Raw genomic sequence first — 27,346 nt, 5'->3', positions numbered from 1 at the left:
TAAAAACAGGGGCACCTGGGTGGCTTAGTCGGTTAAGCGTCCGACTTCAGCTCAGGTCATGATCACTCGGTTCTGGGTTCGAGCCCCGCATCAGGCTCTGTGCTGACAGCTAGCTCATAGCCTGGATCCTGTTTCAGATTCTGTATCTCCCTCTCGCTCTGATCCTCCCCTGTTCACGCTGTCCCTCTCTCTCTCTCAGAAATAAATAAAACATTAAAAAAATAAATAAATAAATAAAAACATTTTTAAAAAATTAAAAAAAAAGAAAAAGTTCCTAGGAACCATCCTGCCTTGACATTTCTAGTAATGTTTGGTTGGAGAAGCAGGACTTTCCAGAATCCTGCCAGAGGAGAAGTCTGCCAGCACTTGCAGAAGGTGTTGGATGTGAAATTCTACAGGCCATTGATTCAGCATGGGAGGTAGCTCTCCTACCATCTAGCCAATTAACACTAATGGGTGAAATTGTTTTTATTTAAAGCTATATGAATAATTACACTGGAGCCCTGAGGTGTGGCTCTGTTATAGATGACTGCAGTGGGCATTCAAATGATTAGAAATCAGAGTTTCTAAATGACATTTCCCTTTTTTTTTTTTCTGTGTGTAGGTAGAAAGTCTTGCATTAAAATGGAACCTCTTGTCTGGGAAGGCATGCTTTTATGGAAGCATTTGTTCAGAATACTTTGTTCAACAAAGTAATTGTTCACTTATTGAGCATCCCTTAAGTGCCAGGCATTGTACGAGGGCATGAAGATTATTAATGATACGGATGAGAGCACATCTTTATTTGGTACTTTCCCTGGGTCAGGTGCATATTGATGTGCTTGATTCTTTGTGGTCAGATACTGTTCGTGGTACAGATGAGCAGATAGAGGCACAGAATTTAAGTTAATTGTAAAAACATCTCCCAGCTATAAAATGAGAGTGTACCATTCTGCTCTGAGGCTGAGCTTTGTGACACTTCTTGGGGACTCCAGAAAGAAGGCACAAAGCTAAGGAGATGATTACGGTAAATGTGATAAGGAAGGTGGCCATGGCAGAGAATTTCAAGAGGGCACATAAAAATCGTACCCAGTCCCACCCAGGAGAATCAGAAACAATGATGCTCACCTTGAGCCTTGAGTAGTGTAGGAGTGAGTCAGGCAAGGAAGGCAGGGAAAAGTGAGCTGCATCCAGGGAAAAGCAGGTACAAAGGCACAGAAGCAAGAGAGAGATTGGCATGTCCCGGGAGCTGCAAGACCCTTCGTAAGCATGAACACATGGCAGGGGCGAGTGGTGAGGGAAGAAGTGGCAGGTGTCCCCAGTCAGATCACAAAGGGCCCAGCAGGCCATGCGTCAGGGTTTGGCTGAAGGTTGTTAAGAGAGAAGTACCAGGGGGGCGCCTGGGTGGCATAGTCAGTTAAGTGTCCGACTTTCGCTTAGGTCATGATCTCGTGGTTCGTGGGTTCGAGCCCCGCGTCGGGTTCTGTGCTGACTGCCAGCTCAGAGCCTGGAGCCTGTTTCGGAGTCTGTGACTCCCTCTCTCTCTGACCCTCCCCTGCTCACGCTGTCTCTCTCTCTCTCTCCTAGAAAAAAAAAAAATAAGGAATACCAGGATCAGAACTGCATGTTAGAAACATCTCTTTGTGGGAATGATAAAAGATAAGAAAGCGTGGAGTTTGGAATCGGGTAGGAGAGGAATGCAGTAATGCAGGCGACTGATAGTCACCTCCAGCAACTGGAGCTGCAGTGGCAGAAGTGAGACAGAGAGAAGGGGACATGCCCTGGTTGGGGGTGGTCTGGGAGGTGGACCTGGTAAATTCAGTGGCAACTAGGATGCAGTGGACTGACTGTGGGGGGAAGAGCCACCGCTGGGAGCTCTCAGATCCTGACTCCAGTAACGAGAGCTGTCACTAACGAGATTAGCGGGGACAAGAATATTGGTTCTAGATGTGCTGAACTGTGGAATGAGAAGCGATGCGGACCAAAACTAATTAACCCTGGGAACAGGATTTTTGTTCCCCATTTAAATATTTCAATTTGCATAACTAATGCACAAATATATGCTCATTGTAATCAAATTAGAAAAAGAATGGAAAAATACAAAGAAAGCCTATCTTACACAACATTCCTCACTTCTTAACCCCCTCTTCTCCCTAATGATGGTAAACATTTCAGAATAATTCCTTCCATTCTGTTTTCCATAAATTCACACACACACACACACACACACACGTACACAAATTTAAATAGGATCATTCTTTACACATTTTTTATACTTTCCTTTGTTGCTTAAATATATATCTCAGAGAACTTCCATGACTATTCATCTAATGCGGCCTCTTCTGTTTGACGCATGCATTAGTATTCCATAGCGCATGTCATAATTTGACTAGCCATTCCCCTGCGATAAACATTTAGTTTGTTTATAGATTTGTTCCATGGTAATTGGGACTTCTTAGTTCACAGACTCCAGAAATCTACATAAAACTGGCTTAATGACAAAAGGGAATCCAATAGTTCACAAAACCGATTGGGCGATCCAGAGGCTTAAGTGATGGCCTTGAAATTCTGGGTTTCTTTTGTTTCCTCCTTCTTGTCCTCACACTGGCTGTCCTTCTCTACTGCCTTTGACTACACAAGGTCAAACAAGGTCAAGGTCCATCTGGTGTTAGGAAACACATGAGTGTCTGAGAAACATAGATTCCCATGATGGGAACTGCTGGGTCGACAGCATATACATAAAAGAGTCTCAATAGAGAATGCTTCCAAAAGATTTACATTCTTTCCAACAGGGATGACCAGAGTTCAAGAAATAGGTATGAGAAGTGACTCTGAAAACAAGATCAAGTACAGCATCTAATGGTGAGCAAGAAAGGAAATGGGACTTGTCAGGTTTATTGATCTTTTTCATAACTCTGGAATCTTCAGCAAGGTCATCTCGCAATTTCCTCTCTACTAGACAAGACTAACTCCAGTAATAACATCAACCCGTAGGGCCTGGAGCGTTCTCTATGCCCGACAACGTCCGGTCTTCAAGGAAATGAAGTCTGCTGTGATAAAACTTTCAAATCCTCTGCAAATTTCTGTAGGAAATCTATCTGGATCACATACTAGCAGCCTGGTTATCATTTCAAAGGATAGATGAGGAAGAAATGTTAAGAGAGAAAAAGAGAATGGTGATGAGTGGGAACAGTGATCACAATGCAGTAAAAACTCTAGACGCAACTAAATTTGGAGGGTGGTTGGTTGTTTAACTGAAAAACTTAAACAGGGAATTGTAATAAACGATACCTGCCTATCTTATAATTTTAGTAAAGCATAAAACTTATATATTAACTCTTATTTCCAGTCTTTGGAAGCCTTTTCTTTGAGTAGGAATCTACCAAATGCTATTCATGCTTATTGCATGAACCATGCTCCTAATGTGTTTTCTAGGATGTTCAGTGCCCATTTCCATGTTTTAAATTCTACTTGAAGTGAGAAATGAAATTTACCTGTGAAAGTCTGAGAGCAGTTCGCATTTCTTTGTTCCCAAATCTCTTCTCATTCATACCTAAGTCCACAACCATATTTTCAGAGATGTCTTCCTCGAGCTATTGGCATTCAACTTTACCGTGCTACAGACACCCTGCTCTGTCCGTACTCATATTGTTTGTTCTCATATTGCATCAGTTTATTCAATATTTAATTGAGTAAAAAGACCATTATATTGACAAGTAAAACTGATACAGACGGTCTGGGCAGCAGGAGTGTACTGGTCTTTGGTGTTCACTGGGTTGTGGGACTCATCAGTAAGTTTTACAGTGCAAATATAAATGTCAATCAGTCTGAAAGTTGATTAGGCAAGGTTTTGAAAGGGTCTCCTTTGGTAAGATACGTAGGGAAGAGCCATATTTGCATGGATATTGAGTTATCCATGTCCTTGGATGTGCCGTACCCAAACTGAAGATAAGGAGACATGCAAGATCTCAGCGTACGACATAGAGAATTTGACTTGGCCGTTATGACTTAGTGTCTACAAGATGCACTGCCTGAGGAACGGAGGTGCTTCAGGAGAAAGAAAGGCCCTCGCTGAGTTTAGTCTGTTGGGGGAGATGGAATAGTTGCAAACAGCAGAGAGTTAAGTTTCCCCAGCAAGCACCCTAAAATTCTGATTGCTTTCTCAGCTCCCTGCTCAGACATCAACCTTTGAAAGTATACACCCAGTGTCTCTGAGTTTTCGCCACCTATTTTCTACCTCTTTGATGCCAGCAACCCTGTCCTTCTCCGGTGTTATGGTGGCAGCCTTCTAACAGGCCTCTCTGCCTCCACCCCTGCTCTTACAGTCCCTCTCAACAGAGGGTTCAGAGGGGTTTGTTTTGTATAAAGTTATTTTGGAATAATTTTAGATTCGTAGAGAAGATATAAAGATAGTAGAGTTCCCACACACCCCATACTCAGTTTCTCCCTTTTATTTACATTTTACATTAGTATTTGTCCCGGTTAAGGGACAAACGATATTTGTCCTGGTTAAGGAGCCAAGGTTGATCTGTTTTGATCAAATAAAGTTCATACTTAATTCAAATTTCCTTAGTTGTTCTAAAGATGTCCTCTTTTTTCCCACCCGGGACTCCACCCACACTACACTTAGTTGCCTTATCTCCTCCTTAGGCTCCTCTTTGTGGTGATAGTTCTCTTGTTTTGTTTGTGAAGTTAACAGTTTTGAGAAGGATTGCTTAGGTATATTGTGACATGTCTTTCTGTTAGAATTTGGGTGATGCTTTTCTGCTTTTAAGACCTGAGTTATGGATTTGTGGAAGCCAGATGACAGAGGTAAAGTGCCTTTCTCATCACATCATATCAAGGATTCATGCTAGCAACATGACTGAACATTTGATGTTGACCTTCATCATCTGGCTGAGGTAGTATTTATCAGGCTTTTCCATATAAAGTTATCCTTTTGTGAATCTTTCTGTATTCTTTGGAGGAAAACCACTATGAGTAGCTCACATTTAAGAAGGGGGAAGCTATATTTGACTTCCTTGATGGAAATGGAAGAAATAAGACATTGTTTGATTTATTTTGAAAATTATTTGATTTTTCTGCATGAGAGATTTGTCTACCATCTACCTGTCTACCTATTTTTATATCAGAATGGACTTTTGGATATTTATTTTATACTTTGGGTAATAATACAATATAACTTTACTCATCTTGTTGCTCTTTGGTTACTTGGAACTCTTTCATTTGGCTTTTTTGTTGCTTTGGCATAATAACCTCATCGTGTGTGTGTGTGTGTGTGTGTGTGTGTGTGTGTGTGTTAGCATTTTCTCACTTTCTGGCACTGTAAGATGTTCTGAGCTTGTCTTGCATATTTCCTGCCCCAATCCTAAAATTTGCCATTTCCCTAAGGGTGGCCTGCTTTCTTTTATTAGGGAATGGTAGTTAGAAACCAAAACCAGGAACCTAAGTGTGCTTGTTGATACTTGACAGTCATTGATTTCAGGCACTCTCAGCCGACAGAGCAAGGCATATATGTTTGTATGCCCATGTATATACACATATCTAGAAATAATTCATATATAACCACTTGTATGCACATTAAACAAAACATGAGTTCATACTGATATCTCCAAGTCGAATCTACTACCAGAGGTATCATTCCGGCCAATCCCCCTTGCTTACTGTTACTTCCCACTCTATCAGTGAGAAGCCTGCCTTCCACCTACCATCTGTTATACATTTACATAACTGTTTAGTTCTAGTGTGTTTGTATAGTCGTTTCATAATTGCCAACCTATATCTTCATGAGAAACAGTCTTATCAACTAGAGCCCAGTGCTCAAGCGCAATTCCTTTTTGCCTTTAGTCTTACAGATTCCACTCATTTTCAAAGTTTTTTGAGTCAGCACCTTGTTCCTCCACCTCCCTTAGTGAGGTTGTTTCATACATTTATACCAGTTACATTGTTTTGTCACTGTCTGCATTCCATCTGGGGATTCCCCCAACCTCCTAGATGATTATTTTAAAATTTGCATATGTTAAGTTTTCTCATGTTATAAATTTCTGTGGAATTTAACAATGTATGCATGTATAATGGTGCGCATATATTATTAGGGTATCCAACAAAAGAATTTCATTCCCCTAAAAAATTCCCTGTGCTTCATCTATTCATCTCTCCCCTTCTCAAAACTCTGGCAGCCATTGATGTGTTTACCACTGCTTGAATTTTGTCTTTTGCAGCCTGTCGTATAATTGGAATTATAAGCCTTTTTGGACGGGCTTTGTCCACTAAGTGGTATACATTCATGATTTATCCATGTCTTCTCATGGCTCTGGCTTGATAGCTCATTCTTTTTTATTGTTGAGTAGTATTCTGTTGTATAGATGTTTACTCACTCACCTGCTGAAGGAAATCTTGGCTTTTCTAGTTTGTGATGATTATGAATAAAACTGCTATGAACATTTGTCTGCAGGTTTTGTGTAAACATAGTTTTCAGGTAAGATGGATTAATACCTGATAGCTAAATTAAGTGGCAGAAGTATGTTTAGCTTTGTAGGCAGCCGCCAAATTATCTTCCCAAGTGCTCTCTACTGTTCTGCATTTTTGCCACAATGGATGAGAGTTCTTATTGTGTCTCCACCTCACACAATTTATGCTGTCACCTTTTGGATTTCAGCAATTCTGGTAGGTACTTATAAGTGCCATCTTCTTTTCATTTTCATTTTCCTAAAGACAAATGGTGTTGGTGTTGTCATATGCTTAATTACCAACTGTATATCTTCTTTGTTAGAGTGTCCAGATTTTTTGGCCCATTTTAAAGTTGGTTTATTTTCTTATTGTTGAGTGTGAGAGTTATTTGCATATTGTGGATACAGTCCTTTACTAGATATATGTTTTCTGGGCTTGTCTTTTCATAGCGTGGTTTGTACATACATCTTCTGTGGTGTTCTGTGGTAGAAGAGGTTGTTTGCTAAATTTTTCTGCCCTGCTAGGCTGCCCTTCTCTTGGCCATTTGGCTAGAAAAAGCAGACTTATTTTATTTTTTATTTTTTTTGGTCTATGCCTCTTGACATTTCTGAGTTGCTGGTTTGCTTAGCTCTAAATCTGCAAAATGCATGGTCAAAAGAAAATCCAGGGAACTCAATACCGTTTATTTCCCCAGATCCCAGGACCCTTAGCTGGTTTCCCCTTTTCTCTCCAACTTCCAGAGTCTTCTTAGGTGTATTTAATAAACCATTCTCAAGATTTTCAATTGTATTTAACAGGAGCAATAAAGATGTGTACTTCCTGTTCCCAAAGTGGAAGCCTTTGATGTACATTTTAAACTAATCTAAATCCATCATCAAATGATGCTATAATGCTTCTCTTTCTATTTTTTAAATTTTTTTGTTTGTTTTATTTATTTTTGAGGCAGAGAGAGACAGAGCACAAGTGTGAGAAGGGCAGAGAGAGAGGGAGACACAGAATCTGAAACAGGCTCCAGGCTCTGAGCTGTCAGTACAGAACCCAATGTGGGGCTCAAACCCATGAACCATGAGATCATGGCCTGAGCTGAAGTTGGACGCTTAACCAACTGAGCCACCCAGGTGCCCCAATGCTTCTCTTTCTAACTCAGACACCTTTTAACAGAATATTTTCAACTTCTCCTTCCTATTCTTTCTGAGATAGCAGTTATACATTTCTTTATCCATATTTTAAAATCACCCAATGCATTGTTCCTATCATTTCTTTAAACAAAAGGTTCTATTTTATATCAATTGTAAAATAACAATAATAAAATATTTTGCTTTGCCTTCGCTTCTTTCTTTATATAGATTTAAGCTTCTCATCTACATCATTTTCCTTCACCATGAAGAACTTTTTAACATTTCTTGCAGGGAAGGTCAGCTGATGACGGATTTCCTCAGTTTTTGTCTACAAAATCTTTATTTTGTTTCCCTTCAATTTTGGAGAATAATTTTATTGGATGTATAGTTCCAGGTTGGTAGGGTTTTTTTTTCTGTCAACACTTCAATAAATATTTCACTCCACTTTCGCCACACTTGCATGAATTCTTATGAGAAGTCTCCAATTTCTTTGATCTTCTGTATGTAAGGCTATTTTCCTCAGGGTTTCAAGATTTTTCTCTTTTTTGGCTTTCTGAAACTTAAATATGACATGCCTAGGGGTGTGTGTGTGTGTGTGTGTGTGTGTGTGTGTGTGTGTGTTTGGTTCTTTGAGTTTTCTGGGTTTGTCTTTTGGCATCTGTCATTAATTTTGGAAGTTCTTGGCTGTTACTCAAATATTTCTTCAGCTCTTTTTTCTTCCTCTGGTATTACAATTACACACATTACACCTTTCTTATTGTCCCACTGTTCTCTGATATTTTGTTTTGTTTTCTCTGTTTCCATTTCAGTTACAGAAATTTCCACTGACATATCTTCAAACTCACTGATTCTTTTCTTGACCACATCCTGTCTGTTGATGAGTCCAATAAAGGCATTCCTTCTTGCTGTGAAAGTGTTTTTAATTTCTAACATTTCCTTTACCCTTTCTTAAAGTTTCCATTAGACACCTGTTCTTGCATGCTATCTACTTTTCCATTAGAGCTCCAAACATATTAATCATAGTTACCTTTTATTCCCTGTGTGATCCTTCCAGCATTTGTGTCATATCTGAGTCTGGTTCTAGTTCTTGCTTTGCCTCTTCAGGCTGTTTTTCCTCACCTTTTGGCACACTCTTAATTTTTTGTTGAAAGCAGGACATGTTGTATCAGGGAATAGAACCTGAGGTGAAGAGGCCTTTAGTGTGAGGATTTCTGTCAATCTGATCAGAAGACGGACTGTGTTCAATGTTTGCTATTACTGTAGGTCCCAGATGCTTCACCTTTTATAATGTCCTTGTTTTTGTCTCCTCTTGATTGTGGGCTTCCCTAAAATCTCCTCAGAGAGAGTTGTGTCTTGTGTTACTTTAGCCGTCACGTAGTATCACTATACTGGATCGCTGTCGGTGTGTTGGTAAGGTATGGAGCAGGGGGGAATTTTCCATGATCTTCCAATTACATCTCAGTCTTTTATTGGGCCTGTGTCTCTGGGCTGGGATCTTCATAAGTGTTTCCAGAATGGCATAGCTTTTTTTCTCCCAGCGCACCCTACTCCCTTCGCTGGTAGTTGCATTCATCTATTTCCTTAAAGCCCTGACTCTATTGACTTCTTTTTCCTCTTTTTGGTGAGGTCAGCTGGAGAGGGAGGGATTCCCTTCCCCTAACTCAGATTAGGCTCAAGCAAAGCCCTTTGTGGGCCATTGTCTTCACAGTGGTTCACAGTCCTCCCCCTGCCAGACCCATGAGGAGATCTTTCTTGGTTCTCTATCACGAGGACCTGTTGGGGTTTCTGGGGTAGGAAAGAGGGAGGAGCCCCTAGGACTGTGGTGCCCAGGAGTTTCTAAATTCATGCCGATCCACACTCAGCCTCTAGCAGTTTGCCAGAATCACCATTAAGTGTCCCTACTGGTTTCATGGCTCCAGAAGCTTCTGCCCCAAGTGAGTAGGGCTCAATGAATCTTCCAGAGAGGCAGCTTTCCCTGTGACATCAGCAGTCTGATGGGTCAGGGAGACATTGCTTTTCAGTTTGTTTAGCCTTTTCTTATTGCCAAAGTAGGAGGACAGCTCTTAATCTTTTTTCATCGTGGGAGCTGAAACTAGAAGTCCCTCAAGTTTTTCTTTTCATACACACACCGGATCTTGTCCCTGCTCAGAACCCCGACATGGCTCCCCATCTATTGCAGAGTAAAAGCCAACTCCCTTACACTGGCCCATGGACCAATGCCAGCTGGGTCCTGTCACTGCTCTGACCTCCTCTCCTTCTGTTTTACCCAGCTCTCCTTGCCCTTCCTCCACTGTGTGAAGCATGCTCTCATGGAAGGCCCCTTTTTCTAGCTGTTTCTCTGGTCTAAAAATGCTCCTCCCCACATGTCCACTGGACTCACCCCACCAGATCTGTCTGGGCTTTCCCCAGATTTCACCATGCTATTGCAGCTCCCCTGCTCGACCCTCCACCAGCCTCCCAGGCCTTCTACACGGCGCTTCTGGTGAGAGCATCCACCACCTTCTAACTTGCTCTCTCATTGGCTTGTTTATCATTTTATTACCCCTCCTGCCGGAGTGTAAATTCCACGAAGGCAAAGATCTTTCCCTGTTCTGGGTACTGATAGGTCCCAATTTCCAGACCAGAGTCAGGCGTGCAGCAGCGTAAAATAAACCTCTGTGTGATGCTGAAACTTGTCTCGCACACTAGCTATTCGGTAATTTATCCAAAGTCACTCTCTCTGGGAGTGACTTAGGACTGTGGGTCACACTTGAACTGTGTCCCAATCCCTCTCTGCCCAAGGACAAGAGCACAGAATGGTTTGTGGGAGGTTGGCCAAGCCACCTTCCAGGCTCCCGGGGACACATGTTCCCTTGCAGTGGCCACCCAGGATGGTTCAGGAGAAAATTCTCACAAGCTCTGCCCTGCCTCTAGAAACAAGAAACATGGTTCACTATGTTCGTGTTCCCAAAGAGAATGGAAATTCCTCCAGTGGTAGAGTCATGAGTCCACTTATTTGTTCCCTACTTCCTGCAACTCTGACAAAATGCAGGGTCGTCACAATTACTCAAGGCGTTTCACTTGACATCAGTTGAAAGGTGAGAAATGGAAGAACTGGTTTTTGAAAAAGGAAGGCTAAGCTTGGATGTGGTGATTGGATGACATTTTACTGTTCTAGAGAGATGATGATTCCAGTTCAGGGGCTGGGGAGGGGCTGGAGGAGAGAAGGTTTTAGACTGAGCATACGTATGGGTCACTCCGAGGTCCTTCCTCAGGTTTTTCATGGTGTATGTTTTCATTTTCTTGGCTTCCTATAAAACCTGTTTAGCTGTGTCACTGTTGCCTGCTGTCCTGTTCACACCAGGGAGGCAGCACACGACCGGCATCACTGGCCACCCTGCTGGGAGTGTGTTGCTCTGGCCCTACAGTTGGCAGAGCGCCTCTTGGGAAACTGAGGGGTACATCACAACCTGCATGTAGCTGTAGATCTTTCCCAGTGGTGACAAGCTGGTGTCATCCAACTGGCCAGCCCTTTACTGTGTCCCATAACTTCTGGGAAGGGCCCGAACACTCCCAAACATCCTTTACTTGAGGTTTATAGCCTAACACATCAACTTTCTTGTCTTCACTCCCCAGCTCACCACCCACACACCAAGGAGAGGAGTTTCCCTTAACTCAAACCATGTAAGTTACTGTCATTTATCTCCCGGGAAGGGATATAGGGATGAAATGTCCAGCTCCTCTGAACCTCTACCTTCAAAATAACGATGAGTTTTTCCTGCCTATTTGGGACCTCCAGCCTGGTGTGCAAGAGTTGTGTACCATTATCATACCTACTTTGCAGATGAGAAAACTAAGGCTCAGTGGAGCAAAACTTGCCCAAGATCACATAGCTGCTGAGAGGCGGAGCTGAGATGGGAAGTCGGGTTTATATAACCACCAAGCCCACTCTTGTAACCAGAATGCTGTGCTGCTGTTTTGTATGCGATTTGAAGTTAGAGGTCACAGATACAGGAGACCTCCAGAGGGAGCAACTAATTAAGGCAATGGGGAGAAGGATCACAGGAAGAATTTTGGAGAGATGTCACTGTGAACTACTTTTTAATTCCATTTTACTTCTGTTGACTTGTTATTTCTGGCCCTCATTGTAACTCTTGCTCTTAAAAGTACAAACCTTTAATTCATCAAAATATACCTTCAAATAGTATTACACCCCTTTGTGTGTAGTGTAAGGAATTTCAACACTTTCCCTTCCCATTCTCTGTGCTCTTGTCATGCATTTAATTTTATATATGTGATAAACATGTAACACAGTATTACTGTTTTTTGCTTTAGAGCAAAATTGCTCCTTTAGAGCAGTTGAAAATAAGGGAAAATTTATTTTATTGCCACATATTCCATTCTGATGATCAATTTCTTTGCGTAGAATCAGTTTTCCAAGCTATATCCTATTTCTTGTGCCTGAACTTTGTTGAAGAGTTCTTGGGGCATGAGTCTATTGGCCATGAATTTGGTCAGTTCTGTTTGTCTGAGAAAATGTTCCTCTTTCATTTTTGAAAGATATTCTCACTGGGTATAGAATTCTATCTTGACAGGTAGGACTACCTGCCCACTACCTATCCCCTCATCCACCCCACCCCACCCCCACCCTTAAAAATGTCATTCCATTTAGCACCTTTAGTATTTGAAAAATGTCACTTCATTACCAGCTGCCTTACATGGGTTCTACTGTACGTCTTCTGTGGTATTTTCTGTGGTTTTTCTTTGTGTAATGTGTCTTTTTGTCATTGTTGTTGCCTCCAAGATTTTTTCTTTGTCTGTTGTTTTCAGCAGATTGAATAAGATATGCCTAGTTATTGTGTAGCCTTTGTAGTTGTTGTGTGAGTGTTTGTCCTCCATGTCATCTGGGCTTGGTGTCTGTCATTATTCTGGACACTTCTCTTGGCCATTACTTCCTCAAATACTTCTTTTGTTCTCCTGTTCTCTTCTCTTTCTGAGGTTCAAACTGTGCATATGTTAGACAGTTTGATATTATTATGCAGCAATATTTTCTTTTCTTTAAGTTTTAATTTTAATTCCAGTTAGTTAACATACAGTGTTACATCAATTTCAGGTGTATAATATAGGGATTCCACACTTCCTTACACCACCTGATACTAATCACAACAAGTGTACCCCTTAATCCCCATCCTCCCACCCACCTCCCTTCTGGGAGCCATCAGTTGGTTCTCTACGGTTAAGAGTCTGTTTCTTGATTTTTCTCTCTCTCATTTGTTTCCCCTTTGCTCATTTGTTTTGTTTTTTAAATTCCGCATATGAGTGAAATCATGTGGTATTTGTCTTTCTCTGACTGGCTTACTTCATTTAGCATAATACTCTCTAGCTCCATCCATGTCATTGCAAATGGCAAGATTTCATGCTTTTTTATGGCTGAGTAATATTCCATTGTATGGATATACCACATTTGTTTTTTAAAGTTTATTTATTTTGAGATAGACAGAGAGAGCTCAATGCAAGGCTCAAACTCACGAACTGTGAGATCATAACCTAAGCCAAAAGAAAGAGTCAGGTGCTCAACCAACTGAGCCACCCAGGTCTCCACCACATCTTTTTTTTTTTTCTAATGTTTGTTTGTTTGTTGTTTTAATTTCTGAGAGAGAGAGACAGCATGAGCAGGGGAGGGTCAGAGAGAGAGGGAGACACAGAATCTGAAACAGGCTCCAGGCTCTGAGCTAGCTGCCAGCACAGAGCCCGACGTGGGGCTTGAACCCACAAACCGTGAGATCATGACCTGAGCCGAAATCGGATGCTCAACCGACTGAGCCACCCAGGCATCCTCTCCACCCACTACATCTTTTTTATCCATTCTTTGATTGATGGATATTCAGGTGGCTTCCATAAAGTGGCTATTGTAAATAATGCTGGTATAAACATAGTGGTGCATATATCCTTTTGAATTAGTGTTTTTGTATTCATTGGGTAAATATCCAGTAGTGCAATTACTGGATCATAGGGTAGTTCTATTTTTAACTTCTGAGGAACATCCATACCATTTTCTAAAGTCACTACACCATGTTGCATTTCTACCAACAGTGCACTAGTGTTCCTTTCTCTCCACATCCTCTCCAACAACTGTTGTTTCTTTAGTTGTTGACTTCAGCCATTCTGACAGGTGTGAGGTGGTATCTCATTGTAGTTTTGATTTGCATTTCCCTGATAATGAATGATGTTGAACATCTTTTCCTGTATCTGTTGGCCATCTGTATGTCTTCTTTGGAAAAATGTCTTCATGTCTTCTGCCCCCTTTTTAGTAGAATTATTTGTTTTTTGGGTATTGACTTATGTAAGTTCTTTATATACTAACCCTGTTTGGATATGTAATTTGCAAATATAGGTTTCCCATTCCATAGGCTGCCTTTTAATTTTATTGATTGTTTCCTTTGTAGAGAAGCTCTTTATTTTGATGTAGTTCCAGTAGTTTTTCTTTGCTTTTGTTTCCTTTGCCTCAGGAGACATATCTAGAAAAAATTTGCTACAGCCAATGTCAAAGAAGGTATTGCCTGTGGGATTTTTATGGTTTCAGTTCTTTCTTTTTATGGTTTAGGAATTTCATCCATTTTGAATTTATTTTTCGGTATGGTGTAAGAATATTTTCTTTTTGAATTCATTCAGTTTTATCTTTGTGTTTCAGTTTAGGTCATTCCTATTGACCTGTCTTCAAGTTCATTGATTCTTCCTTTGACTGTGTTAGAGTGATGAGCTTGCTGAAAGCATTCTATGTCTCTGTTATATGTCTCTGTTATGGTATTTCTATCTCTATCATTTCCATTTGAGTCTTTCTTTTATAGTTTCTATCCCTTTGCTGAAATTACCCATCTAATCCTTCATATTGTACACTTTTGCTATCAGAGCCCTTAACGCATGCATTGTAGTCCTTTCAGCTTTCCTACCAGATAGTTCCAGCCTCGGTGTCATATCTGACTTTTGCTCTGATTGTTGCTTTGTCTTTTAGGAGTAGATTTTTTTCTTGCCTTTTTGTATGCCCATAATTCTTTTTTGTTGTTGTTGAAAACTAGACATCTTGTGGAGGACCATAGAAAATAAAGTAAATCGTTTCTATGCCTGAAACTGAGCATGCCTTTCCTTCTGCTAGATTTTTAGTGCAGGGCTATGCCTGCTGTCTGTATCTCAGGCCCTGTTCAATCTGCCTTCAGTTATCATGTGCAGAGGGATGTGTCATAGTCTGACATAGTCTGTCATAGCCTGACATACCCCTCTGTATGTGACTAGGGGGCCCATTGCAGACCACATGCCCACCCCAGAGGTGAGTGCACTAAATTAACAGCTGATTCACTGGCTTTGTATGATGTCTCAGATAAGTGGATAAAACTTTCTCCACCTGTGTTTTTTTAAATTATTTTAAATGTTTATTTATTTTTTGAGAGAGAGAGAGAGACAGGGCATGAGTGGGGGAGAGGCAGAGAGAGAGGGAGACAGAATCTTAAGCAGGCTCCAGGCTCTGAACTGTCCCCACAGAGCCAGATGCAGGGCTCAAACTCATAGACCATGAGATCATGACCAGAGCCGAAGTCAGACATTTAATGGGCTGAGCCTCCCAGATGCCCCTCCAGCTGTGGTTTTAAATTAATTTTTGCAAACTAGATGTCTATCAGTAGCGTAATGATTAAATAGATTGTTTGGCCAAGCAATGGAGTATTAGGTGTTAGGTAGAGTAATTTGTGCCAGTGTTGGAATATGAGGTAGAAGCGTCAAGTTTCGGAGGAATACATATTGTTAATCCAATTTATTTTTATTTTTATTTACTTTAAACTTTATTTATTTATTTTGAGAGATTGAGTGTGTGCATGTGAGCATGTAAGTGGGGAAGGGGCAGAGAGACAATCCCAAGCAGACTCTGTGTTGTCAGCACAGAGCCTGACATGGGGCTCAATCCCACGAACGATGAGATCATGATTTGAGCTGAAGTCAAGAGTTGTATGCTTAACTGACTGAGCCACTCAGGCACCTCTTAATCCAACTTAAATTTGAAAAATTATATATATATAAAATATATATATGCATATATATATTTGCATGTGTACATATGCATGCACAGAGAATGTCAAGAAGGATTACTCCTCAACCATCATTAACTGGAAGTTAGACCAGAAAGAGTTGGGTAACCAAAGTTTTTTACTTACACTTTATATAATTCTGAACTACTTGGTATTTTTAAAGTGAGACTGTATTATTATATTTTCATTAAAAACAGCATAAATTTTGAAAGTCTAGGTGCATAAAGCAGAAAGCTTTCATTATATCGAACATCACTGTATAAATCACCTTATTTCTTTGTGCGCTAGATTGAGGGAATGTTCGTACAAGTATAAAATCTCGGAGGAGTACATTGGATGTATCGGAGGCATGCGGTGGATGGCATGGGCAAGAGCGCATTCAAAATTGCCAGAGCAAAGCTGCCTCTCAGTTGCATATATGAGTATTATTTGCTTCTCTCATTAAAATGCTACCTATGTACATGCATCACCCTGTGTCCTGATAGAGGCTTTTGAACTTGTTCTTTGCCCCCTCTTCCTAAAGGCAGTATTTGCCACCCATGGGATCCTGATGGACCTTCGAGAGGAAGGAAGCCCCCTTAAATCAAACAATCTAAGAAGCTACCTTTTCTTTTTTTTTCAAAAATTTGTAGTCATTTAGAAAGACAACTTTATTAAGCATGAATGACATGTAAATCGACTGCACACATTTAAAGAGGACATTTTTCCAACTTTTTTTTTTTATGTTTTATTTATTTCTAGGAGAGAGAGAGATAGTGTGAGCAGGGGAGGGTCAGAGAGAGAGGGAGTCACAGACTCTGAAACAGGCTCCAGGCGCTGAGCTGGCAGTCAGCACAGCGCCCGACGCGGGGCCGGAACCCATGAACCGCGAGATCATGACCTAAGCGAAAGTCGGACGCTTAACCGACTAAGCCACCCAGGCGCCCCAGAAGCTACCTTTTCTTAAATAAAATCCAAAACAAAGACCAGAAAACTCTATCCCATATAGTAATTGAATGAAGACTCCCATGAGGAATTGAAAGGATTAAGGAATGGAAAAAGAAGACAGGATGTCACATAAACCACACTGTTTCTACCACCTTGCTCCGAAGTCAGTTTGGACAGGCTGCTTAAAGAACAAAAGTTGCGTGCTCTCTCTCTCGCTCACTGGTTGCTCTCATCATCTCCTGTTTCTTCCATGTTGAGTTCGTCCTTGTCTCCCTCCTGAGGGACTCACTGTCCCACCTACTTGCACCCTCATTCCTCCTGTCCACCAGAAGCAGAAACACACCCAGAGATGCTGGGTTACACTTAATTCCTCATTCCCAGGGGTCTTGCCAAGACCTTTTAGTTTCATGCATTCATAGCTCTTGGTAGCTTATAAAATTTCAATGTGCCATGGCGACTTCATTTGCATTTATGGATACGCTAATTAGCAGTTATGAAATATGACTAATATTTTCCTTCATGTTCTCCCAGGGGTCTGAATTTATCTGGCTGCGTAAGGTTGGCTAATCAAAGCATCAGGGCATTTTCTTTTATGAGCTGCACATTCATTTGCCTAAGTAGCCAACCCCTGCTGGGTACTCTCATCCTGGATCTTTCCTATTTCTCTCCTCAGTTCAACAGTTTTCCAAACTGCACTTAATAGATGAGAAACTATAAACTAGTTTTAGTCTCCCTTAATGGTTCTATTTTCACTTTTCTGGTGGGGGTTAATCAAATGCATCTCACTTGATACCTCTTGCCTGAGTAATTCTGGTATTTTACACATTACCGTTCAGTATGGTGTTGAATGTAACATGGCACTGATGCCTTTACCAGGTTTAAGAAGGACTCTTTTATTACTAGATTAGAAGGAATTTGTTTCAGTAAGTGTCAAATTTATTTTTCAACATCCTTCCTATATGAAATGAGCATCAAATGGTTTTTCTGTTTTTACTTTCCTCATGTTGTGAATTATATTCACATTTTTCTAATCTTAAACCATTAGGAGATAAAATTTGATCATGATTATTTTTAAACTTTTATAGATTCATTTTGTAGGCATTCATTTATTAAGGAGTTCTGTATGTAAATGAATAGATAACTATATTTTCCTTTCTTGTGATATTCTTATTCATTTTTTTATATTAAAAATATCCTCCCAATATAAACTTCGAGGTTTTTCTAAGATGCACATTGTAAGGCTATATCTTTTCCTCTACAGAGTGCTTTAGCTGAGTCCCACAAGTTATGATAGGTCTTACTGCTTTTACTTCTCATCATTTTAAAATATTTTTTATGTTACCATTTAATTTTAATTAATTCTGTATTGGTTTTGTTGATGTTACACCTGAATGCAACCTTTGTGATGACTGCCATTATTATTTTGCCATCATTTTATTATTGATTCCTAATGTAATTGCAACACTGTCTGCATGATATTAATTCTCAGCATTGTTTCAGACTTCCTTTGAAGTCAGTCATCAATCCTTTTAAGTGTACATATGCTTGAACATTATATTCTTTTCTTTCAGTTGGCTGCAAGATTCTAATACATGTATCTCTTAGACAAAGCTTATGAATTCTGTTGGTCAAATGTTTTATATGCTTGTTTATTTCTTGTCTACTTAAACTATCATTTTCTGAGATGCACATCCTAAAAGTCTCCCCCTCTGAATGTAGATTTGTAATCTTAACTTGTAATTCTGTTCATTTTGATTTTTTTAATGTTTATTCATTTTTGAGCGACAGAGAGCACAAGTAGGGATGAGGCAGGGAGAGAGGGATACACAGAATCGGAAGCAGGCTCCAGGCTCTGAGCTGCCAGGAGAGAGCCTGATGCAGAGCTCGAACTCACCAACAGTGAGATCATGACCCGAGTTTAAGTCAGAAGCTTAACCAATGGAGCCACCTGATCGCCCCATGTTCATTTTGATTTTAGATATTTTGAAACTATTTGGCTAAGTTCATTCATTCCAATTATGTCATCTTCCTGAGAACTCTTCCCTTTTATCATGCTGTACTGATGTTTTTCTTCTTTTTGAGTGAAAGCCAATTTTGTCTAATATTACTATAGTGAAGCAAGTTTTCTCTTGATTGGTATTTACTTGGTATCTTTATTTTTTCCCACCCTTTTACCTAAAACTTTCTAAGTGATTCTGATATTTCTTATAAAAGCATCTAGTTAGACTTTTCTTCTTAATACAGACTTAGAATCTCTATATTTTAATATTTAATCAGTGATTACTGATATGTTTGTACTCTTTTCTGTTCTATATTTTGCTTCATATGTATGCTTTTTCTTTGTCCCCTCGCCCCTTCTCTCTGGCCTTCCATTGAATGGAATAGACTTATTTTTTTATTCCTTTTTTCCTTAGTGTTTTGGAAATTTAGTATTGTGTTTCTGGTTGTTTAATGGCATGAATGTCAATGTGTGGCTCTCAGGTAAGCAGCGTCAGCATCACTGGGAAGATATTCTTGGACTCCACCCTAAACCTACTGAATCAGAGCCTCTACCAGTGGGAAACAGAATCTTTGTTTCATAAGCTCTCTGGGTGATTCTGACATGCAGAAAAGGTCAAAAACTTACGTGGTCCCGTGGTTACTCTTAAATTATTAAGAAGCACATTTAACTAGCATATAAAATTAATTAAAATCTCTTCCCCCCTCTCAAACAATCCGAAGACTTAACACTTTAACTCCACATTCTCCTCTCATATCTTAAATATTTATGATATCAGTACTTGACTACCCCTTCAAGTGAGTTACTGTCTTTTATGATTAATTTTACAATGAATTCTAATATTGACATTCTAATATCTTAGCAGTTTCTTTTCGCACCATTATTCTTGTATGTCCTATCTTCCTTCAGGGTTGAATTTTCTTCTTACTGAAGCACAGTCTTTAATTGTTTTTCTCCTCAAAGCTCTATGAATAATCAATTCTCTCAGTCTTTGTCTGAAAAGGTCTTTATTTCCATCTCACACTTAAATGATAATGAAATTCTCTACAAAATTCTAACTTAGTAGTTACTCTTAACACCTTAAAAACATTATTTCATTGTCTTTCGGCATATAGTTTTGCTAATGAGAAGTCTGCTATTATCCACGATTTTTTGTAGGTAATATGTAAAAAAGATTTTTCTTTTTGATTTTGATGTTCTGCAGGTGTGGATTCTCTTCATTTATTCTGTACAGAACTTGATCAACTTCTTTAACGAAGGACCCATGTTTTTCACAGTTCTGGAAAATTCTGAGCCATTTGTCCTTCAAATATTTCCTCTCCCTTTTCTCTCTTTCTGTCTTTCTGAAACTCCAGTTGGACGTATGTTATGTCTTCTTATTCTGTCATATATGTTTCTTACCTTTCCAATTAAAAAAAATAATCTTTTAATCTTTCTGACCTGTGTCTAGGTAACTTACTCAGATCTTCCATTTCTCTACTTTCTGTTTTGCTGTAACTAATGTGCTTTTAAACCACCTCATGAGGCTTTTTATTTTAATGACCTCACTTTTCACTTCTAGAATTGATACTTCTTTCTTTTTCAATGCTATTTGTTCATTATTCATATTATGTTACTCTTTTATTATTGTGTATTTTTTATGTCAGCTCCTTGCTCACTCATTTAGATCCCTTCATATTAGTGTATTGCATAAAATTCTTGAGTTACTAATTACCATGTGTGTGGAACTTACTGGCTTTTTCTCATTTTCTTTTTCCTTTGGTAGTTTATAATTTTCAATGTGGACTGACCTTCAGTCGGAGTTTGTTGTTTTGTCTGTGGGAGGTCCATGTCTTCTGGTTGTGAAAGTGTCCCTGAAGATTGGAGATGCATTTACTTTGGCAAGAAAGTGTTGTCACTCTCCCCTACTTTTTATGTTACAGCCAATTGGTTTGGTATTCCCATGCTTTTGGAATAGTTTAAACTTCAGTTCCACTATTCTAAGGTTTAAGGTGTAAAGGCGATGTAAGGTGTAATGGTGATGGCAGATTTTTATCTACTCTACCTACACCAAGAAGAAGGCAAGCTTTTTCGCTTTTTCTGAGCACGGATAGGTTGAGATTTTTTAATTCACTTTTATGTGTGTGTGTGTGTGTGTGTGTGTGTGTGTGGCATGGCAGCCATTCAAGTTGATTAAAATCCAAATTCTGAACTCCCAAGGCCCACATCTGCCTTTGCATCCTCTTAGGGTCATTCCAGACTTATTATTCTCATTTCTAAACTCCCTTTTTGGTTCTGACTGTTGGAGGTTTTCCCTTCTTTTGACTTCAATTATTAATTACATTTTTTTCCATACAATCTTTTAGATTATTTATATTATTTTTACAATGGGGTGGTAAGCTTTGTGCATTACTGTGCTCCCTGAAGCACTGTGATATTTTGCTGAACTGTGTGGTATTTAATAAGCTCCTGCACACATTGTAAGCAGAGGTAGAATTGGTTTCTGCCCTTCTGAAATTCAGTTTCGGAACCAGTTATGACCCTGCCTGAATATTTATTTGACTTACAAAATTTTAACTCATGTGGTCAGTCTTTGTTTGAGAATATGTATGTTTTAAAGGCAATGCCCCTGTATTTAAGTACCATATTTGCTGTTATCAATCTGTTATTCTATACAGTGGTGCTCCACCTCCCCCCAAAATGTGGTATCTATTCCCACATTTGAGGTGTCGCTGGCTTTACTTTTTCCATTCCTTCTTGAACATTTTTCTACTCCTCACATCACCACCTGTGCCTCAAAATGTCTGATCGTTTTTCCCAATTCTTTTGTTCCCCAGTGCTTTTAATCCCTCAGCTGGGCTCCTACCCAAGTTCATTAACTTGTTTGCCTTAAAGCTCCAGGTATCTTCCCATTTCTCTACCCCTTTCCCAAGCACTCAAAGCCGCTGCTCCCTCTGTTTTCTCTCATTCTTTTTTTTTTTAAATTTTTAATGTTTATTTATTTTTGAAAGAGAGAGAGACAGAGTGCTAGCAGGGGAGGAGCAGAGAGAGGGAGACACAGAATCCAAAGCAGGCTTGAACTCCTGAACCGCCAGATCATGACCTGAGCTGAAGTTGAACACTTAACCGAAGGAGCCACCCAGGCGCCCCTGTTTTCTCTCATACTTACCTAAGGATATTAGCAGCCAGTTTCTGGCACTCCATTCAGCTTTGCACGCCTCCCCAGAGTCAGGCATTAATAATTCCAAGTTGCATGTCTTTCTAAGAATGAAACTAGCTAAATCTGACAACAAAATGCAAAAAAAAAAAAAAAGAAAGAAAGAAAAAAGAAAAGAAAAGAAAAGAAAAAGAAAGAAAAGAAAAGGAAAGAAGGAAAAGGGTAAGAACCAATCTAGGAGCTAGAGGTATGATTAGAGCAATAGTAGGAAAGATAGTGGTTGGGATTGGGAGGAAAAATTCTACTTTAATCGAATGGATTAGCATATATGCAACTCCCTAAGATAATGCTTAATATCAAAATGTTCAATAAAGTGTGAGTTATTTTATTGGTGGGGAAGGAGTCCCCTCAGGCAAGATAGCATACATCGTATTTCAGAATGTGTTAGCAAAGAAATGGGTTGGGCCGTCTTTCTTTAGTGACTGCATTTAGGAGAGTTTGTGAATTTATCCCTTTTTGGGATCCAAAAAGGATCATTGGAAGTGAGAATACTTATGGTGTCCTTCTTTGGGAAACAACCAGAATCACTCTGGTGTGACTTGCATTTACTCTTTTCCTAGTGTTTTCAGTGGAAAAGACCCAAATGATTTTGTTTTCTCTTATAGTCCTACTTGGGGAACTTGTGAAGTTTATTGTGCTTTAATAGGGCTGAGATGTAAGATCTTGCAAGCAGAACGTTAGAAGTGAGATAAGCTTCATAAAAACAGAGGCCCTGAGCTGTCCGTGAAGATGTGCTTTCAGAGCTAATCTAAACGGGGTTTCGATTTAAAGCATTTCAGAGCAGTGTTATACTATATGTGGCAGTGCTTACTAGAACAGTGTTAGTTTTACTCTTCCCCTCGACTCAGTCGTGTCTTAAATGTTTCATGATTTTATTCACAATGGCCTAATAGGGTGTAAAGCACCTCTTCATACACGCTTGTCACTAATGATCAATATTTAGGCTTCTTTTGCGCTTCGGTGTCACCTTTTGAATACCCGTAGGTTTTTCATTCTTTCCCTTGACGTCACTCTTGAAGAGGAGGTCCAAGTATAAAGGGAAAATCTGAGGTTGGGTCTTTTTAACCTGGACGTCCCTCTCCACACGTCTGGGGAAAAAATATGTAAGCCCTGTCCACCCACTCGGAGTTGTACATTCCAGAAGCGCAGGTAACCCACAAGCCTGCCTTTCTGTGATCCACTTGAGTGCTGCCAGGCTTGTTGGATGCTATCCTATTTTATTCATTGGGCATTTATACTGAAGGGAACATTCCAGGATGGATCAGAGCTCTTTGTCACCATGCACATGGGGAAGAGATCCCCGATAGGGGCCATAGCCACATTTGTCGTGTTCACGCTTGTGACCCTGCCCCTTGTCTGTCAGCAGGAAGGCCAAGGGAGAGGAGTTGCCGTCCTCTGCTGCTGCATGTCAGCCAGGTTTTCCCTCTGCTGCCTTTAAGAGGGGCTCCCGGCCTCCAGGAGACATGGTTAGGTTCTCAGGCAGAGAACCGGGCAGGAACTTCGACCTCCAGTTTCACATGGGCCAATGACTGAGCAGCTCCCGTGGCCTCTTGGAGTCTGGTTTCCTCCTCTGGAAACTAGGAGGACCTGGACTTGATAAGTTTCAGTTGTTTTAGTGGGGAAGGGGGTCCTAGAATTTCCCAATTGTGAGCTAAGCACATCCTCAAGACAAAGCGTCTGCTTGTCCTAACATTTATTTGTCAAATTCTCACATTGCTTAAAATTGCCAGGCACTGTTCTGAGTCCTGACCAAAAATGAAGTCATTTAATCCTCAGGTGACTTTGTAAGGAAGTACTGTTATCATCCCCATGGCAGGTGCCAGCTAGGATTCAAACTCAGGCAGCCTGTCCTCCAGCCCATGCTCTTAAACATTACACTGTGTGGACAGCTGACCCGTCCACAGCGTGTCCTTTTTCTAGTGGGCTTGGCGGAGGAGATTAAATTATTGTGTTTGGGAGGAATCATAGATATACAAAGAGCTGGCATTCAGGAATTCTGGCTTCTTCAGTGAGAACAACAATGTCTATTTTATGAGCTGCATATTGAAAATCTGTCACAAAACTTGTATCTTATTCTGCATGATGTTAATGAAAAAGCCGAGGCAGAGACACAGGAAAAGAGCAAAGATACCTGGGGCCTTGGCTGCAATTAGAGCATGAGAGTGCATGTGCCTGATTACTGGTTTTGCTTATATGTAAATACAAGTCGCTGCGCTAAGCAAAAAATAATTGTAATAGATTCATTGAATCCTAATGCAGCAAAGTTTCACTTAGAGCTTTAAACTTGCAGATGAGCCTTTCCCTGGGGCTGTCTGATTGTAGTTGCTATGCCTGACCTACTTATCAGCTTTTCACAAGGTGGCTTAACAGCCTCCCAGGATATAGTCGTATGCCGCAAACCCTACAGGAGTAACTTTCCATAACCCCTGATTCATCGTTAGGGTATTTGGGGGGTCACGCATCACATGAGATCATCTTGTCCGTGCTTGTAGTTTTCACCTAGGCATGAGTCATGAGGTTAATTCTGAGTAAGCAGACTAAGAGTCCTTCACAATGGAGTAACTAGACAGTTTCAAATCCAGAGGCGTTTTGTCTGATAGAGTTTGGTTAGGCATATAGGATAGGAGCAGGTTAAGGCAAGGCGGCCCAGCACCACTGCTCAGGACTTTGGCTTTTGCTGTAATCTGGCATCGGGTGTCCTGTGCTGAGTGTCTTCCTCTTGGTACTGAGCATGTCCCTCCTCTGGTTGGGTTCACGGTGGGGATGAAAAGAAATGATAGCAGCCTTTAAAGAAAATACTCTCTTTTGAAACAGAAACGAGTCAAGGGTTTGAGCCTGTGTTAGAACTGCCTGTCTCATTCTGTACAAGTCACCTATTGACAGGTGACAAATAAGGTAGCAGGGAGAAGACTACTGTTTGTGAACCTAAGAGATGCCACCTCAAGCAGACATAGCAGAATAAACTGGGGTGTCTAAGGCCCTGAGAGCTGTGCCGTCCCATCCAGAGCGGATTCAGGAAGCTTCGACCAACCCCAAGCTCAAAACTAAAGTGGGCTTTCTGAACTTGGAAGCCAGCTGCAATCAGCCCTCTGTGGTCGATGCACGTGAGCAAGAGTAAAGAACGTGAAAAGGTATCAGCAAGAACCAGACGTCCAAGTTTCTCCCCCAGATCCATATTCTTTTACAGGTGTTCATGTGCAAGCACATCAGCTTTCTCCTCCATTTGTCCTTCCATCTTCTGCCCCGCCCCCCTTCTGTGTTTTGTTCCTGCCCCTCTCACTCTCCCCACCCCCACTCGGCGTCCCTCCCGCATCCTTCTCTCTACCTCTGCTGCTTCATCGCTGGGTCCGTGGACACACCGAGACCGCAGGGTTTCTGCTTCACACTGGGTGCCTCTCACCCCTTCAGAACTCTGGGTTTGCTGTGCCTTCAACAGGACTTTTACCCTTAGTTTGTCTTCTGCAGCCTGTCCGATAGTGTTTAGTGGCCCGGGAGTTAGTCTCCGGCACCAGGGAGTTTGTGAGAGGACAGCGAGACCAGAGAGGCAGCGGGAAGATTTGGAGAGGACCGTCTTGTCTGTCCTCTTCCATTTTCATGGAACAGTTTGGAGCAACCTCATCTTTTGGTTCCAAAATCACAAGGTTGGCCTTTTGCTGGGTGGCCACGTTATCTTGGTTCTTTGCACCTTTACCTTAATGGCCCAGCTTCCCAACCTTGACCTTCCTTTCATTGTAGTCTTCTGCTGTCCTATGTACCACCTGTCGAGCCTCACAAAGAATGCTGACTTTTTCTTCTCTTTTCACATCCTGACCTTGGTGAATGTATTTATTATCTCATGTGCTAGCCGGTCCAGGAACAAACCCATCGTGCTGTTTGGAGCTTCCATTATGGACGAAGAGTGTATGTATGTGGAGTCTGGGGGAACATGCTGGTAGGATACTTCCTGCAAGTGGAAGCAACAAAGGTAGAATTCTGCGTCTGGGATTTATCAGTTGCTTCTTAGCACAAAGCAGAGGCCCCCAGCCAGGCCCCTCCATTCTCGTCCATCCTCGGCACATTCACGTTCTGAATCTCTAATCGAAACCTCTGAGAGCGTTTCTCCTTCGTGTTTGTGCTTAGTCCACACAAGGCAACTTGCCAGAACTGAGTTGGGCTCGTGCTGGCTTGTCCTGGCTTGTCAAGTGGATGCTACAGCTTCCGTATCCGTCCTTGGTTTTCTAAACCCCTTTGTAATTGGCCGCTCGGTGGCACGGAGCTATTTTCTCCAGCAAGAGCCACTGATGAGTTTTAAGTCAAACTTAATACACAAAAGCTCCGACAGTGTCCATGACGATAGGTTTTTGTGTGAATCTCCTCTGCAAGACCCGACACGGAGGCTGGAGCACCAAACTGAGCGAGCGTTCCTCCGAGAAAGCCAAGAATGCACACAGACACCACGCTGTTGGCTGGCGTGATTACCTTGGGGCCCGTGAACCACACAGGTCGCCTCGGGTCATCTTGTTGCTGTTTTAAAATGTCCTGAAACAGCTGCCTTGCATTTAGGACACAGGAAGGTAAGAGCAAGAGGGAGAACTCCAGCCTCGCTGCTCCTTCCTCGCTGTAAGTGACCTTGACTCGGCTCCCACCCCGGTTGTCATCTCTGATGAATCTATTTCTTCTTCTGCTTGCAGCTCGAGGACCTGCTTCACAAGCTACAGTTCGTCATGACATATGTGGCTCCTTGGCAGATGGCTTGGGGTTCTTCATTTCACGTGTTTGCTCAGCTCTTTGCAATCCCTCGTATCCTTTCTGTTTCTATTTTCACCCGCGAGCTCAGATCCACATTTTACGGATGCAAGCTTTTCACTGAACCCTGGCAATAAAAAGATTTGAAAGTCTTTAAGATTACATTTTAATGGGGACATGGGGAAGCACTTTGGATTCCCCTTAGGCCACTTAGCCTTAAAAGATGTTGCTTAATTTTGAACTCTTCCTGCTTCTTAATGCATTTCCAGGATTACTTTATTTTTTTTTTTATTCTTCCATTTCCCACGCCCAGATCTGCATTAAGATATCCTGTCTTTTAAATGGAAGTCACTGCTTAAATAGTTCAGTTAACTTGTGCAAAAGAGTGCAAATCGATTTGCTATTATTAAACACTGTGGATAGGACTGATGTCTCTGGTAGACTGTTATAGGTTATATAACGTTATATTATGATAGAGTCTGGTAACCACATACCTGAATAATATTCAACAACTCAGAATTAGATATAAATAGCAACACCCAAAGTCTCCTAAAGGCTAAAAAAAATAATTTATAATTTTGTTTTGTAGTTGCCCTTAGCCAAGAAGCCTAGTTTTATCGTTCTTTGTATGTTTTTAAGTGTTTGCATAATCATAATTAGTTTTAATTTACTTCAAAATGCATTTGAGATGCTCCTTCTAAAGATCACTTTGAGACAGGGCACCTGGATGGCTCAGCCAGTTGAGCGTCCAACTTTGCCTCAGGTCATGATCTTGTGGTTCACGAGTTCGAGGCCCACATTTGTCTCTGTGCTGACTGCTTAGAGCCTGGAGCCTGCTTTGGATGCTTTGTCTCCCTCTCTCTCTGCCCCTCTCTTGCTCACTCTCTGTTGTTCTTTC

General features: G+C 40.9%; 1 protein-coding gene across 1 annotated transcript in view; it reads left to right on the top strand.

Moving 5' to 3' along the window:
* PCNX2 (pecanex 2) overlaps positions 1 to 27,346 on the top strand; it is a 300,955-nt gene that overhangs the window by 178,457 nt on the left and 95,152 nt on the right. Inside the window, exon 26 of the mRNA XM_077751690.1 lies at positions 26,394 to 26,502. Coding sequence (XP_077607816.1) covers positions 26,394 to 26,502 — 109 coding nt within the window. The remainder of the gene's footprint in view (positions 1 to 26,393; positions 26,503 to 27,346) is intronic.

The sequence above is a fragment of the Crocuta crocuta genome, unplaced genomic scaffold (genome assembly GCF_008692635.1).
Source record: "Crocuta crocuta isolate KB4526 unplaced genomic scaffold, BGI_CrCroc_1.0 scaffold59, whole genome shotgun sequence".
Lineage (NCBI taxonomy): Eukaryota > Metazoa > Chordata > Mammalia > Carnivora > Hyaenidae > Crocuta > Crocuta crocuta.
This window is presented reverse-complemented; position numbering and strand designations above follow the sequence as displayed.